Below are 15453 nucleotides of genomic sequence, written 5' to 3' on the forward strand. Positions count from 1 at the left end.
TATTCTCCCACTTGTCAATTCGGAAATATGATTTCTTTCCAATAAGACACCGTCACGAGCAACGAAAACCTTGTTGTCTGACTTGTTGTAGAAATAATACCCCATAGTTTCTTTTGGATACCCAACGAAGAAACATTTGTCAGATTTAGGTTGTAGCTTGTCCGAAATTAATCGCTTGACATATGCTTCGCAACCCCAAATCATCAGAAAAGACAACTTGGGAAGTTTCCCAGTCCATAATTCGTATGGAGTCTTTTCAAAAGCTTTTGACGGAGCACGATTCAGTGTGAGTGCTGTAGTTTGCAACGCATGTCTCCAGAACTGTAAAGGAAGCTCGGCCTGACCCATCATTGACCTGACCATATCCAGTAAGGTCCTGTTTCTCTGTTCCGACACTCCATTCCATTGATGTGTCCCCGGAGCAGTCAATTCAGAAAGAATACCGCATTCTTTTAGATGGTCATCAATCTCGTGGCTAAGATATTCACCTCCTTGATCCGATCTTAGAGCTTTAATTTTCTTGCCATGTTGATTCTCTACTTCATTTTGAAATTCTCTGAATTTCTCAAACGATTCATACTTTTGCTTCATTAAGTAAATATAGCCATATCTACTTAAGTCGTCCGTAAACGTTATGAAATAGCTGAACTCACCTCTAGCTTTCGTACTCATAGGCCCACACACGTCCGTATGTATTACCCGTAGTAGTTCGCTTGCTCTTTCTCCCACCTTTGAGAAAGGTTGCTTTGTGATTTTGCCAAGTAAACAAGATTCGCATTGATCAATCTTCACTAAGTCGAATGATTCTAGAATTCCATTCCGTTCAAGTAATTCCATGCGTTTTATGTTTATATGGCCTAATCGACAATGCCACAGAAATGTGAGATCCGAATCACCAGTTTTAGCCTTTTTGGTATTTATGTTATAAATGTGTTTGCTCGTATCTAGCACATAAAGACCGTTTTCTTGTTGTGCTGAACCATAAAACATTCCATTCAAAGCAAAAGAACAACTATTGTCTTTAAATTGAAAACTAAAACCTTTAGTTTTGGATTTCTGTTTTATTAAAACTGTTTAATTTTTGGTTTAAACTTTTTTAAAAACTGGTACTCTTATCCTCTGATGCATTTTTTAGACTCTAGTTTCAACTCTTGAATATATACAACACGCACTTGGACAAGAGTCACAACTCACAAGACACATCCCACAGAGAACAAATTATCAGTGAGAAACAAAAGGTGAGCTCCTCAGCTTATACCCAAGCAATGAATAGCAAGAAACATAAATTGAAATAGTTCAAACATCAGTGAGAAACAAAAAGTTAAATACTCAGATTATCAAATCAGATACTCAAAGGATAATCCGCATCTACTGTACAATTCAATCAGGTAGAAAATCATAATCTCCAAAAAAAAAATACTCAAAGATTTGGCTAATTCACCAAAATCAATAATATGAGTGATAAATAGAAAAATGTCTATACTCGAAGATTATTGAACCAGAGATTTAAAAATCTGTCTCCTTTGATAATTTTTAATTCATGATTGTAGAAGGAAGAGAAAGAAATAAAGGGGTAAGGGGCGAAAATGAAACAAAAAAAGTTACACAAAAGAGATAGCAGAAGAAGAAGGGGCACATTAAAAGCATAGAAAAGAGAAGAAGCCATGTCGGGAGCTCTGGAAGGAGAAATATCTAGACCAAGGACTCAAGGAGGGAAGGAAGATGAACCAGCCACGCGAATAAAGAAAACCCAAAACTGAAACAATGAAACAACGGGACCTTAGCTGTGGGTTTTCTACTCAGGTGTGGGGGAAAGTTTTGTCTTTGTTGCAGTTTCATAGAGCTCCTGAGGGGTTTTCAGCTGAGTTAACTTGGATCACTAAGGTCTGCAAGAAAGGGGGAAAAAGGCAGAAGCTGATAGTGCCTTTCTTTGCTGAAACAGTGTACTCTATATGGCTTAATAGTTATGATAAGGTTTACAACAATCATTGTAAGCAGCCTGCTGATTTGTTTTGAAGCAATTCAGTTTCAAGTTGCAGCCAGAGTGTCTAATGAGCTTAACTCCTTCTTGTTATATTTAAGCTGTTAGGTTTGGGTGTGTTCTGTTGGTTGTTGGGCTTTTGTGGTTCTGTGGTCAGTTGTAACTGATAGGCTAACTTGACATTGCAGAGTCTGCAGGACAGATGCAGGGCAAATGCAAATGAAATGAGCTACGGGTTATGCCAGGAGCTAACTGGATCAGACCAGAATCTTCCCTATACTAGCAACATGTCGTCCAGCCTTCAACGGCCTCAGCTAAAAAGGCAATAACTGAAAAACTAAATTAACGCTGCTCCTGCAGTAAACATAAACCTAGCAACACCTAATTGGATTCCTGTTTGCCAGTACTGAGACTTAACTGTATCTGAAACTAAACCATCAAAACGTATATACTTTGAAGTATTGTTCTGGTACTCCACAAACACGCAGGTATGTGGCATGCAGCACAGGAGGTTGAAAATTACCAGAAGCATTCAAAGTACAGGGCTAAAAATGAGTTATGAATCTTATACCAAAACATTCTTACTGAGAACCCAAACCAAATTACTAGCACGACTACATTAATATGAAGAATACTAAAGCCAGTTCATCAGCACTTGAGCAGTATCACAAAAAAAAAGCATGCAAGGAAATTCGAAAACATTACTACAAGTTTCTGAAACATAGCAAAAATAAGCAACAAGTATGTATATTACTTAGCTGATATTTTCCCCCTAAGTTAGCAACTGAAGCCTAACGACAACTCCTTTAATGCAGCACCGTCATATCAAAGCTAAGCATTTCAATCCTAATGACTCATTCAATGCTTTCCACAAATCAAGGATTTTCATTCCGTCATATCAAACAAAGTAAAGTACATCTCACAAATATAAAACTAAAAGTCACCTTAAATTCATCACTTTCACGTTGTCTTTTAAACTCTTTCCAATCATCCTCGTCAATGCCCACATACAGATCCCATAGTGGGTCATCCACTACATTTTTTTTTCTTTTTTTTGACAACGGGTCCTCCACTGCATCTTTCTCTTTCTCTTCACTTGTGAAGTATTCTCGTGTCAATCTTGTTTTGACTTCTTTCCACCTTTTGTTGCAATCCTTAAGTACTGCTTCTTTCTTATCATCATCACACATGAACATTTTCTTTTTGTTTTAACTGATTTGTTAAGGAATTCATTTTAACAAAAAAAAAATTGCATTTGTTAGAATTAATTTACTTCTAGATTTAAATTATTTACCTTAACAGCAGTCCACAATTTTTCCTTAGTATCTTCTGCAACCTGACTCAAATCTGCAATGGTGATCTTTACCTTAGCACGTGCCATATACCTGGTGTAGGCTGTGTATCTATTCTTTAACTCTCCGATCGCACAATTATGCTCATTCCATTGTAGAGGAAATGGTCCATCATCTTTTTCAATGATATACTTGGCTGTTGAAGGCCCTCTGGTGGTCTTTTGACTTGACTTTTTTGGATTCTCATTGTTAGCAGGAGAGCCATTGTCATTTTCAGAAGCCATACCAACAAACCTGACCATTATAGAGATTGTTACAGAAGAAATATTAGCACATAGATATCAGTAGTATCTTTCACAAGAACGAGGTCACAAAATTCAGATCCTAAACCAAACATCTATTGAATCTGAAACAACAAACCAGAACATCAACTGTAACAAGCTCTAAATTGTAAATTGTAACAAGCTTTAAGTTTTTATTCCTAAATATTACAACTACCTTTCTCTCTTATTTCCTGTTCTTGCGTGAATCTGAAACAACAAACCAGAACATCAACTACACCAAATAAGGTTAGAAGTGCAAGACAAGGAGACAGCAGCAACCACATTGGCAGGAGGGAACGACCTCACTTAGTGGAAACGGCCTTATGGCTCACTAATACATTTTCTCTCTGTCAATTAGTTTTAATTGCTTTTGTCTCATATTTGAATTTTGTCTATAAAAGAGAAAGGGAGAGAAGAAGAAAAACATCTTGGAAGTAATTGGTGGGAGAGTGAGACCTCTTGAAAGTCTCTAAATTGTAACAAGCTTTAAGTTTTTATTCCTAAATATTACAACTACCTCTCTCTTATTTCTTGTTCTTGCGTGAATCTGAAACAACAAACCAGAACAACCACTGCACCAAACAAAAACAACAGTGCAGCCTTACAACCTATCAAATCCCCTAGACACAACAGAAGACACCACTGCACCAGAACATCAACAGAAACAACAATGCAGCCTCACAACCTATCAATCCCCTACGAAACAATAAAACAGGAAATTTCTGGTAACTCAGAGCAGGGAATTATAATGGTAAAAACAGGATGTTTCACATATGCAGATATGAAAAAAGTAACATTCAAATTAAGTTTAAATAGAAATTTTAAACTAAGCTTCAATATTCAATCACACCAATCAAACAAATATTAGCTGGTAACTGATAAGTATCGCAAAAACAACTAGCATAGAACAGAAAAACAAGCAACTACTTAATATAAAAAAATCGGCACCAAAATAAACAAACCAAAATTACAGCAGCCTTAGCCTTATCCCCTTCACCGACTTTCAGTTTTTTCAGTTATTTGTAGTCGAATCTGGGACAACCCATACACCTTCATTTTGATCACCTCGCAAATGATGATATGTTGAATCGTCTACTTGCACGGGTGTGTTTTGAAACATAGAAAAAACAGGGATTTCATCAACTTGGTCATACTCATCTTCATTTGGTACAAGATCAGCAACTCCAACACCATGCTTTTTTTCCTTGAATAACTACTGACTTTGAAGTGTCAGCCGGATCTATCATATAAAATACTTGCTTTGCTTGAGAGGCCATGATGAATGGCTTATCACAATGACCCGGTTTATTGAAATTCACGACCGTGTATCCCATGTCATCTATGTTCACACCTTTGCCTATATCCACCTAGTTGCACTTAAACACAGGCACCCTAAACTGAACGAAATCAAGTTCAAAGATATCCTCAATCATGCCATAATAGTTCATCTTTGCATGATGTGGATTATTATCCTTGGCACTAGAAAAATGTAAAGCTGATGCCACTAAAGAAACACCACTAAAGAAACATCACTAAAGAAACACCACTATTCTGCGTAGTACTACTAACATCCCTCCTCTTAGTGTTAAAACAATATCCATTTATATCATAACCTTCATAGGACACAACATTTGCATCTGGATCAAACGCTAACCATCTAATTTCTTCACTAACATCATTTGGTGTTTGTTTTAAATCACGATCCACTTTCTCTTGGAACCATCTGATGAAAGATCGATTGTGTTCGTCTCTCAAAAAATTTTCACCTCTGCCATAATATTCTTGCCTAATCAGATTCATACGGTCTGCCAAATATGGTTGCACCTCATCAACTTGTTGTAAGATGTAGAGGTAAGCTTGATCAACTATTTCACGACTTAAGTTTAGCACTTTATGACCAACTGTACCAATACCTTGTACTCTCTCTTATTGTGACGAGGCTTTGGAAGTCCTAGTGTTTCTAACTTTTCTAAATGCTCGATGCAATATCTAAGGACCTCATCAGTTAGATATCCCTCAACTATTCTGCCTTCTGGACGAGATCGATTCCTCACATAACCTTTCAAATCACCCATATTGCGCTCAAACGGATACATGTACCTTAAATACACCGGCCCACAAAGTTTGACCTCTCTCACTAAATGAACAACCAAATGCACCATGATGTCGAAAAGGGAGGGCGGAAAATACATCTCAAGTTGACACAATGTGACAATGAGTTGTGATTGCAAAGAGTCTAATTTACCATGATCAAGTACCCGCGAACATATAGCTTTGAAAAACAAACAAAGTCTGATTATAGCTTGTCGTACTTGTTTGGGTAAAATCAACCTAATTGCAATCGGCAATATCTCTTGCATTAAAGTATGACAATCATGAGACTTCAATCCAACTAATTTCAAATCTTTCAATGACATGAGGTTTCGAATGTTCGACGAATATCCAGATGGAACTTTCACATTATGTAAGGACTCGCATAATACTTTTTTCTCCTTCTTAGATAAAGTATAACAAACTGGAGGTAGGTAATATCGCTTTCCCTTTTTTGTAGGTTTCAATTCAAGGCGTATTCCCATCTTGACCATGTCATTTCTAGCCTTCTCTCCATCTTTAGTCTTCCCTGGCATGTTCAGAAGCGTTCCGATCAAACTATCAAATACATTTTTCTCAACATGCATCACATCAATACAATGCCTTACACTAAGATGTTCCCAATATGGCAAGATCCAAAACGCAGACCTCTTTTTATAACATAACTTGTCACCAAGAGACTTGTAGGGTTTGCCGAAAACACAATTGATGTCCTTTACACGTTCATAAACTTGTTTCCCAGTAAGAGGCTTAGGAGGAGATCTATGTTCTGGTTCTCCATTAAAAGCCTTGCGAAGCCGACGATAAGGGTGATTGCGAGGTAGAAATACTCGTTGAAATGGGTATACAACCTTCTTGCTACTCTTCAATTGAACAGCTTTGGTATCATCTTCACAAATAGGACAAGCTTTGTATCCCTTGACAACATGGCCAGATAAATTCCCATACGCAGGAAAGTCATTAATTGTGCAGAAGATCATAACACGCAAAGTAAATGTTTCCTTACGATATTCATCATACACACGCTCACCTTCATCCCACAACTTCTTCAAATCCTCAATCAGTGGTGCCAAGTACACATCTATGTCATTTCCAGGTTGTTTAGGCCCAGATATCAAAATTGACAACATAATGTATTTGCGCTTCATGCACAACCAAGGTGGTAAATTGTAATTCACCAACAGAACTGGCCAAGTGCTATGCTGACTACTCATGTTACCAAATGGGTTGATTCCATCTGTACATAAGCGTAGCCTTAAATTCCTTGTTTCACGACTAAAATTTGGAAAATTAGTATCAATATGTTTCCATTGAGGGGAATCAGCAGCATGCCGAAGCATTCCATCTTTATTTCGCCCGTCTGCATGCCATGTCAAATTTTCTGCATCTTTAGCATTAGCGAACAAGCGCTTGAGCCTAGGCACTACAGGTAGGTACCACATTACCTTAGCAGGTTCATTGGTGTTTTCACCGTTGCTCTTCACCTTATATCGCGATGTCCCACAAGTTGGACATTCATGCAAATCATTATAATCCTTTCGATACAATACGCAATCATTAGGGCAAGCATGTATTTTCTCAGCATCCAAACCCATCGGACACAACATCTTCTTAGTCTCATAAGTAGAACTCGGAAGCGTGTTACCTTCGGGAAACATATCTTTCAATTTTACCATCAATTTTGAGTAATGATAATCAGTCCACCCGGCTTCCGCTTTCAGTTCAAATAATTCTAGTACACCTGTTAATTGAGTGTACTTACTGCACCCTGGATACAAAGGTGTCTCGGCGTCAGTCAACAAACTTTCGTAATCAGGTGGCCCCTCTGTGAGATTCTCCTCCGTATCGTGCAACATCTCATCAAACACCTCATCAAGCACCTCATTTTCATTACCATGGTGAGTATTTAAGTTCCTCTGCATGGTCTTCGTAGCTATGATTCTCAGTACCCGTTTCCCCTTCACCATGCCATATCCAATCAGTATAATTTTTGGAAAAACCATTCCAAAAAATATGAGCTCGTAATTCATCTTCTGTAGACACCTTACGCATGTTACCACAACTCTTACAAGGACAACATATTTTTTCTCCTTCCTTTTTCCGTGTAAGTACAATACGAATGAACTCCTCAACCCCTTGACGAAACTCAGGGGTAGTACGCTTATGTGAAATCCAACTTTTGTCCATATCTAACCAATGAATATGTCATATATATTAATTCAACTACGTATACACGTGTACTAACTAAAATAAAATCATGCATTGTTATATGAACCATGTGAGCCAAAGCCAACAGATAGAATTTCTATGGCAATTCAAGACGAATGATTGCGAATTTGAACAACCTTACACTATTCTATGGCAATGCAAGACGACTGATTGTGCTTGCAGTTTTGAACCCCCAAGGTCAATTTTTAAGCATTTAGAATCTCCTGGTTAATGTTGCCTCTTAAATTAATTAAAAATCAGTGTTATCTAAGTAATCGTTAATTCATTGTATCTAAAGGACAATGAAGAACTGTCAACCACGAGATCGAAGTAAATAATCATCAACATACCTATATTCTTTGTACACAACTGCTAGCAATCATCAACAAACCTATTGTGCCATTGACTACTGTAATTCTTTTATTTTTTATTTTTTCCTGAACTATTGTAAAGCTTTCCACCAACAGAACTTCACTCCCATAAACGTTCCTTCCCCCCTCCCCCCACATATGAAGAACGTCCAATTTAAACCCCCCTAATGGCAGTGTACGAACCTGCTTACTGTTCCATTTTAATTCATGCCCTTATTACTACCAAAAACAAAAAACCAACTTAATCATATGAATCCAATAATTTTTAGAACATATGAATTCAATAATCCAAAAATAAAGACCATTCTGATAATAAAAGACCAAAAATAATAACATAAACACACATAAATGAGATTTCTAAGATTAATACTTCAAATTAAAATAAAACGCCCAATTAATCATATGAATTCAATAATTTTCACAACATATGAATTCAATAATCCAAAAAAAACGTATGATTAATTACCTTTCAATGCTGTGTTTGGGCAATGATGAACCAGACGATGATTTCCTTGCGAATTGGGGTGATGATGGATTGGGCGATGATGGATTCCCCTTGCTCAATGACTGATCTTAAGAGACGCGCGGTGAGACCGGAAAGATTACCAGAGGTTTTGGGGAGGAAATTGGTGGGATGGATTGCGTCAGAACTGAATTGTGAGAAGCAGAGAAGATTGTGAGAGGTGGTTTTATTTTTTTTCACGGAGCAGAGAGGAGTGCCGTGCAGGTCGTGCACTCTCCTAATCTTTAGGAAACTTTTAGTTGTTTTTTTGGGGAAATTTTAGGAAATTATTCCTCCAAAAGATTTGGAAGGTGTATTTTTATATTTTTTGATGTGATGTTTGAAAGTTGGATCATAATTTTTACATTATTTAATAATTCTTTTATAATAAGGAGAGATATGATATATATTTTTTATTTTTTAGATTAAGATTTCGGGTTTAACCTCGAGATTTCATTTATTTAATTAGTTTTTCTAATTGTAATGTACGCTTAAATTCTAATATAGTGTTGCTTGTTTTATTATTTCGTTTTAATATATATTATTAAAATTTTCTAATTATTCAACTTTTAAGAAAAAAAATTAAAATAAAATTAATTAGGTAAAGGTGTCGCCTGTTATATGTGCGACACCAAAACTTTTAGAGTCCCATTTTATATCTAAGGCGACACTAACGGTTTTCATTTGGTTTTTAAAAAAAATAAATAGGTGTGGCCTTTTATTAATTGCCGACACCAAAACTTTTAGAGTCTCGTTTTAAAACGCAGCCGACACTGAAAGTATCTAATTCGAATTTTTAAAAAACATTAAAATGAATATTAAGAAGAAATAGGTGTCGCCTCAAATTAATGTGCGACACCAAAACTTTTAGAGTCCCATTTTAAATCACAGGCGACACGCTAGCCTCTTTGAAATATCTGCTAGCAACTTTTTGTGTCGCCTGTTATATAAAATGGGACTCTAAATGTTTTGGTGTCGCACATTAATTTGAGGCGACACTAAAAGGGCGACTTATAAAGGTGTTTTTGTAGTAGTGATTCAAAGATAGAACGGTACGCAGACCGTATTTAACTATCCTAAATTGCCATAATAGTCACTTGGAGTACCTGCATTACATAAAATATACATTCTATGCATTCACCCATTCGTGTACTAAACGAATGGGCCATGTAATTATGCAAGTATTTACGTGAATTCATTAAAATTCACGTTCACATAAACGCGTCCTAAAAGATTAATCAATTTCCAAATTATTAATCCTTAGACTTTATTCTAATTAAAATTGAATTTAATTAAAATAATGTGACCTACGAAAATAATTAAAAATAATTATTTCATTTTAATTTTATTTATTGGCTCCCACTCAAACCAATAATTATTCCGGATAATTAATTATGAAATATTAAATTAAAACTCGCGGCCTGGCCCAAGCAAATAAAATATTAAATTAAATATCCCGTTAGCCCAAGTTAATGCAATATACGAAGCCCAACAAAATAAACAATTTTCAACGAAAAAAGTCTGATTACGTACTTGGACTTGGCTTGCGCCCAGCCCAATCCCTTGCGTGTGGCCCATGTGGCGCACGAGCAAGCTCGCACACCCCCAGGCCTTCGCGCGCGCGCGTGCCCGCAATTGTCGTTGCCCCAGCGCTGCGTCGTTGTGCCTTTGTGCGGTGGACATCGCATGGCTCGTGCCTTGCTTCGTCGCAGCCCCCGCAAGCAATGCCTGTCCCTTCCTCGCCCAGCGCGCACGAGGCACGCAGCACGCTTGCTGCTGCCCGTGTCGCTGCGGCTCGACCAAAGCACAGCAGCCCCGTATGGCTCGACGAGCCACACGTCCACCATACTTGTGTTCGTGCCTTTGGTTCGTGATACGGACCAACTCAATTAAAAATAAATTTAATTTCACGAACTTGCATTAATATTTTTTTTCAAATAAGTTACGATTTTTATTTTCGAAAAACAACGATTTTTAACGATTTAATAAACTCCAACGACAATCCAATTTCGTAAAATTATTAAATCAAGGGCTAACAATATTCAAACTTTTAAGAACGAAAGAATCAACATTAAAGTTTGAACTTTTAATTAATAAAATCCGAAACTTTAAATCGTTCATAAACATTTAAATTTTAGTTTTTTAATAATTTGGTTTAAGTGCGATTAAAATTAACGAAACCATTCAAAATTTTAATCCAATAATTTTTAAAATTATCCACTGACCCATGAATTTATATCCCCTTTCCCAATTAACCAAATTATTAAACCAAAATTAATTAAATTCAATTAGGGTTTCAAATTTTAAGAATTGGGGAAAGGCAAAATTAGGGTTTATACTTATCGGAAAAATGTGAAAGTTTTACCATAGATCAAGAATATACCCAGAAATATTGTGTCCAAATTGCAAGCAATTCGGAGTAGCTTAGGTTGCCCTTTTAATTGAATTACTGTCCGGCACTTTTAATTTTTAATGAAAAATTAACAAAAACACCCAAAAAACGACACTTCGAGACCTGTTTTTGCAATTCCGTTCTCATGAGTTAATCTTAGAAAATCCATTTCAATCAGATTAGGGTTTTAAAACTAGACAAAACGAATATTTTTGATTTCGGACCTGATTATTACGCAATTCATCCAATAATTCGTAAAAAATCCGAAAATTCAACAAAAATTCAAAATTTTCGACAGATGCAAAAACAATAAAATCATGATAATTCATGCTTTGGATACATAAGGCTCTGATACCACTGTAGGGGAATACAGTTAAACATAATAACATTTGCGGAAACAATCCCCAAAGCCAGGAAATTAACATGTATAAAGCACAGCTTAAGCAAACTTACATTCGAAGCGTGTTTTCCACAATAATATGTTAACGAACACAAACAAAGAACTCCACTTGTCGTTCCTCTACTTGCTTCACCGACACGTTCAGATCCATCTTGATTATCGTAGCTAAGACCATCGATCAAGATACTTTGCTTTTGGGATGAACACACCTTGGAGGCACAGAGAGAATTAGGGTTCTCTGTTTTCTCCTAGGGTTGTGTGTATTGTTTTGTTATTAGTTAGAAAAGAGGTTAGAAGGTTATTTACATAACCTTACTAACCGACCAAGCCTTGAGGCAAGGCCGGCTAGCAAGCCTCGCGCACCATCACACGGACACACCCACCAAGCTGGGTCGTGGGCCGTGCTGCTGCTGCTGTGTCGTGGTCTCGGCCCGCACGCGCACAGCTCCTCGTCCATGGGCCTCGCTGCTGCGTTGTGTTGCTTGCTTGCCTAGCGCCCGCGCGCCCACGGGCCTTGAGTGTTTCGTGCACTCGGCTCGTGGGCCGCTCCTCGTATTCGCGATTTAATATATTTCCGATATATTATTTATCGTTTCGTATACGACGAATCACCGTCGTACGATACGATTTATTCGTCTCGCCTAGCTTACGAATATTCGCGATACGATATACGATTCCGATGCAAGGTAGGATCGTATAATACGTTTCCAACTTAATTCCTGAAAAGCTATTAAACGAATTTCCAATTCATTTAATCCGGTGATCTGTTACGTTTCATTGGTGTGACCTTGTAGGTTCAGTCAAGAGTAAGTTGTGAGTTCAGTATCCATTAGAACTCACTGATCGGAAGCATTGCTCCAGCTAGCTGTTTCGATCACTTGATCTCACTGAATTAATTGTTCCCAATTAATCTGAACCTTGGTATTAGACTTAATGCACCTTGGGTGAAGGACATATTTCCTTCATTGTCAATGTAAGTGGTTTGGCTTAGTCAAATCATCCTCTTAGATCAATCCCTATAGATCTTGATGCCCAATATGTACTGTGCCTCTCCTAAGTCCTTCATTGAGAAACACTTCCCGAGCCAAGTCTTTACAGACTCCAACATAGGAATGTCGTTTCCAATAAGAAGTATGTCATCAACATAAAAGACTAGGAATGCAATTTTACTCCCACTAACCTTCTTGTATACACAACATTCGTCCTGACTCTTGATGAAGCCAAACTTATTGACTGCTTCATCAAATCTTTTATTCTAACTCCTTGATGCCTGCTTTAGTCGGTAGATGGACTTCTTAAGCTTGCATACCTTTCCTTGGTTCTTTTGATCGACAAAACCCTCTGGCTGCGTCATAAACACACTCTTTTCAAGAACACCATTCAAGAAGGCAGTTTTGACATCCATTTGCCATATTTCATAGTCATGAAAAGCGGCAATCGCAAGGATTATCCGAATAGACTTAAGCATCGCGACTGGAGAAAAGGTTTCATCGTAGTCAACGCCGTGAACTTGCCTGTAACCTTTTTCTACCAATCTAGCCTTGTATTTGTATACAATTCCATCTTTGTCTTTCTTCAACTTGAAGACCCATTTGCATCCGATAGGTGTGAACCCATCCGACAAATCAACCAAATCCCAGACTTGATTTTCATACATGGAGTGTATTTCATAGTTCATGGCCTCTAACCATTTAGTGGAGCTTGAGCTCGTCATAGCTTGCTTGTAAGTCATAGGTTCATCACTATCCAATATGAGAACGTCTAAGTTTTCAGTCAAGAGGACGCCTGTCGAGCTGTCCGGCTGAAAAATAGTTCTACTTGACTTACGAGGGGCAACAACGTTTTGAGGAACTACTCCCACTGGCTCTTCTAAAGACCTTGGAGGTTCATCAACCCGAACTGCTTCTAAAGAGTTGTGAGTTCGTTGTTCTTCTCGAATCTCTTCGAGGTCTATTATTCTCCCACTTGTCAATTTGGAAATATGATTTCTTTCCAAAAAGACACCGTCACGAGCAACGAAAACCTTGTTGTCTGACTTGTTGTATAAATAATACCCTTTTGTTTCTTTTGGATACCCAACGAAGAAACATTTGTCAGATTTAGGTTGTAGCTTGTCCGAAATTAATCGCTTGACATATGCTTCGCAACCCCAAATCATCAGAAAAGACAACTTTGGAAGTTTCCCAGTCCATAATTCGTATGGAGTCTTTTCAACAGCTTTTGACGGAGCACGATTCAGTGTGAGTGCTGGAATTTGCAACGCATGTCCCCAGAACTGTAAAGGAAGTTCGGGCTGACCCATCATTGACCTGACCATATCGAGTAAGGTCCTGTTTCTCCGTTCCGACACTCCATTCCATTGAGGTGTCCCCGGAGCAGTCAATTCAGAAAGAATACCGCATTCTTTTAGATGGTCATCAAACTCGTGGATAAGATATTCACCTCCTCGATCCGATCTTAGAGCTTTGATTTTCTTGCCATGTTGATTCTCTACTTCATTTTGAAATTCTCGAAATTTCTCAAACGATTCAGACTTGTGCTTCATTAAGTAAATATAGCCATATCTACTGAAGTCGTCCGTAAACGTTATGAAATAGCTGAACTCACCTCTAGCTTTCGTACTCATAGGCCCACATACGTCCGTATGTATTAGCCCTAGTAGTTTGCTTGCTCTTTCTCCCACCTTTGAGAAAGGTTGCTTTGTCATTTTGCCTGGTAAACAAGATTCACATTGATCAATCTTCTCTAAGTGGAATGATTGTAAAATTCCTTTCCGTTGAAGTAATTCCATGCGCTTTGTGTTTATATGGCCTAATCGACAATGCCACATAAATGTGAGATTCGAATAACCAGTTTTAGCCTTTTGGTATTTATGTTATAAATGTGTTTGCTCGTATCTAGCACATATAGACCGTTTTCTTATTGTGCTGAACCATAAAACATTCCATTCAAAGCAAAAGAAAAACTATTGTCTTTAAATTGAAAAATAAAACCTTTAGAATCCAAACTTGAAACGGAAGTTTTCTAGTTCCAGAACACAACCACTAGGGAAAGAAATAAAATAAGATTCTACGGCTAATGCAGCAATCCGTGCTCCATTTCCCTTTATCAAGCTTTCTACTTCTCCTTAATTAGTCCTTGCAAATTGGAACATAAGTATGAGCCACAACCAGTATCTAATAGCCAAGAAGTAGAATTTGCAAGATTACAATGTATAACATACATACCTGAAGGAGAAGCAATGTTTCCGTCCTTCTTCTCTTCCTTTAGTTTGGGGCAATCTCGCTTGTAATGACCAATTTAACTACAATTGAAGCATTGCGATGTGGAAGGAGAAGCATTCTTCTTCATCTTTCTGTTGGAAGGCGCCAGATGACCTCTGGGAGTGGACGAAGATGCAGCCTTGCTTTTCTTCCCCTTGCTTACTTTCTTGAATTTAGTGCACCTCACATTCAAAGGGTCTTGATTGAACTTCAGGATTCTCTCTAATTTCACGAGTAATTCCACAAGTTCATAGAATGTGCTCTCTTTCTGATTAAAGAGATAGTGATCTTGAACCCCTCATAATCCTTGTGAAGAGAATTCAGCACTAGTGCAATAGCTATCGACTCATTGATGGAACCACCAAGTCTCTCGATTGTGAAAAATAATCCAGACATCATATCCACATGAGACCGAATTGATGTGTTTTTTTCCATCTTGACAGAGTAAATGCGCCTTTGTGCCTCTAGAAGTTCGATTTCTAGGCACGATTTCTGTGGGGTAATGAGCTTGAGATTTCTCATTGAATTGGCCAATTCATCAACCCTTTTGCCACCAGTTTGGCACATGGATTGAAAACCCGCACAACATCTATCCTCGAGGCGACTTAGGAGAGCATGAGGATCAAAAGT

The 15453-nt window shown here is 37.7% G+C and overlaps 2 protein-coding genes across 2 annotated transcripts; both read right to left on the reverse strand.

The window, feature by feature from the left end:
* Window positions 1-2703: 2703 nt before the first annotated feature.
* Window positions 2704-9345, reverse strand: LOC130469409 (uncharacterized). The gene is made up of 3 exons (XM_056838704.1): window positions 8733-9345; window positions 3276-3567; window positions 2704-3180 (listed from the first exon to the last, which is right to left on the reverse strand). Exons 2-3 carry the CDS (start codon window positions 3555-3557, stop codon window positions 2875-2877), a joined length of 588 nt encoding a protein of 195 aa, XP_056694682.1. The 5' UTR covers window positions 3558-3567; window positions 8733-9345; the 3' UTR covers window positions 2704-2874.
* Window positions 5480-7717, reverse strand: LOC130470083 (uncharacterized). Its single transcript, XM_056839662.1, has one exon. It carries the CDS (start codon window positions 7715-7717, stop codon window positions 5480-5482), a length of 2238 nt encoding a protein of 745 aa, XP_056695640.1.
* Window positions 9346-15453: the final 6108 nt, after the last annotated feature.

The sequence above is a fragment of the Spinacia oleracea genome, chromosome 3 (assembly GCF_020520425.1).
Source record: "Spinacia oleracea cultivar Varoflay chromosome 3, BTI_SOV_V1, whole genome shotgun sequence".
NCBI lineage: Eukaryota > Viridiplantae > Streptophyta > Magnoliopsida > Caryophyllales > Amaranthaceae > Spinacia > Spinacia oleracea.

Excerpts from the sequence above, each read along its gene's own strand:
- LOC130469409 (XM_056838704.1), bottom strand. The coding sequence starts at position 3,557 with ATGGCTTCTGAAAATGACAATGGCTCTCCTGCTAACAATGAGAATCCA. Across the intron at positions 3,181-3,275 it reads AATTGTGGACTGCTGTTAAG|AAAATGTTCATGTGTGATGA; the intron begins GTAAATAATTTA and ends TAAAACAAAAAG.
- LOC130470083 (XM_056839662.1), bottom strand. The coding sequence starts at position 7,717 with ATGAATTACGAGCTCATATTTTTTGGAATGGTTTTTCCAAAAATTATA.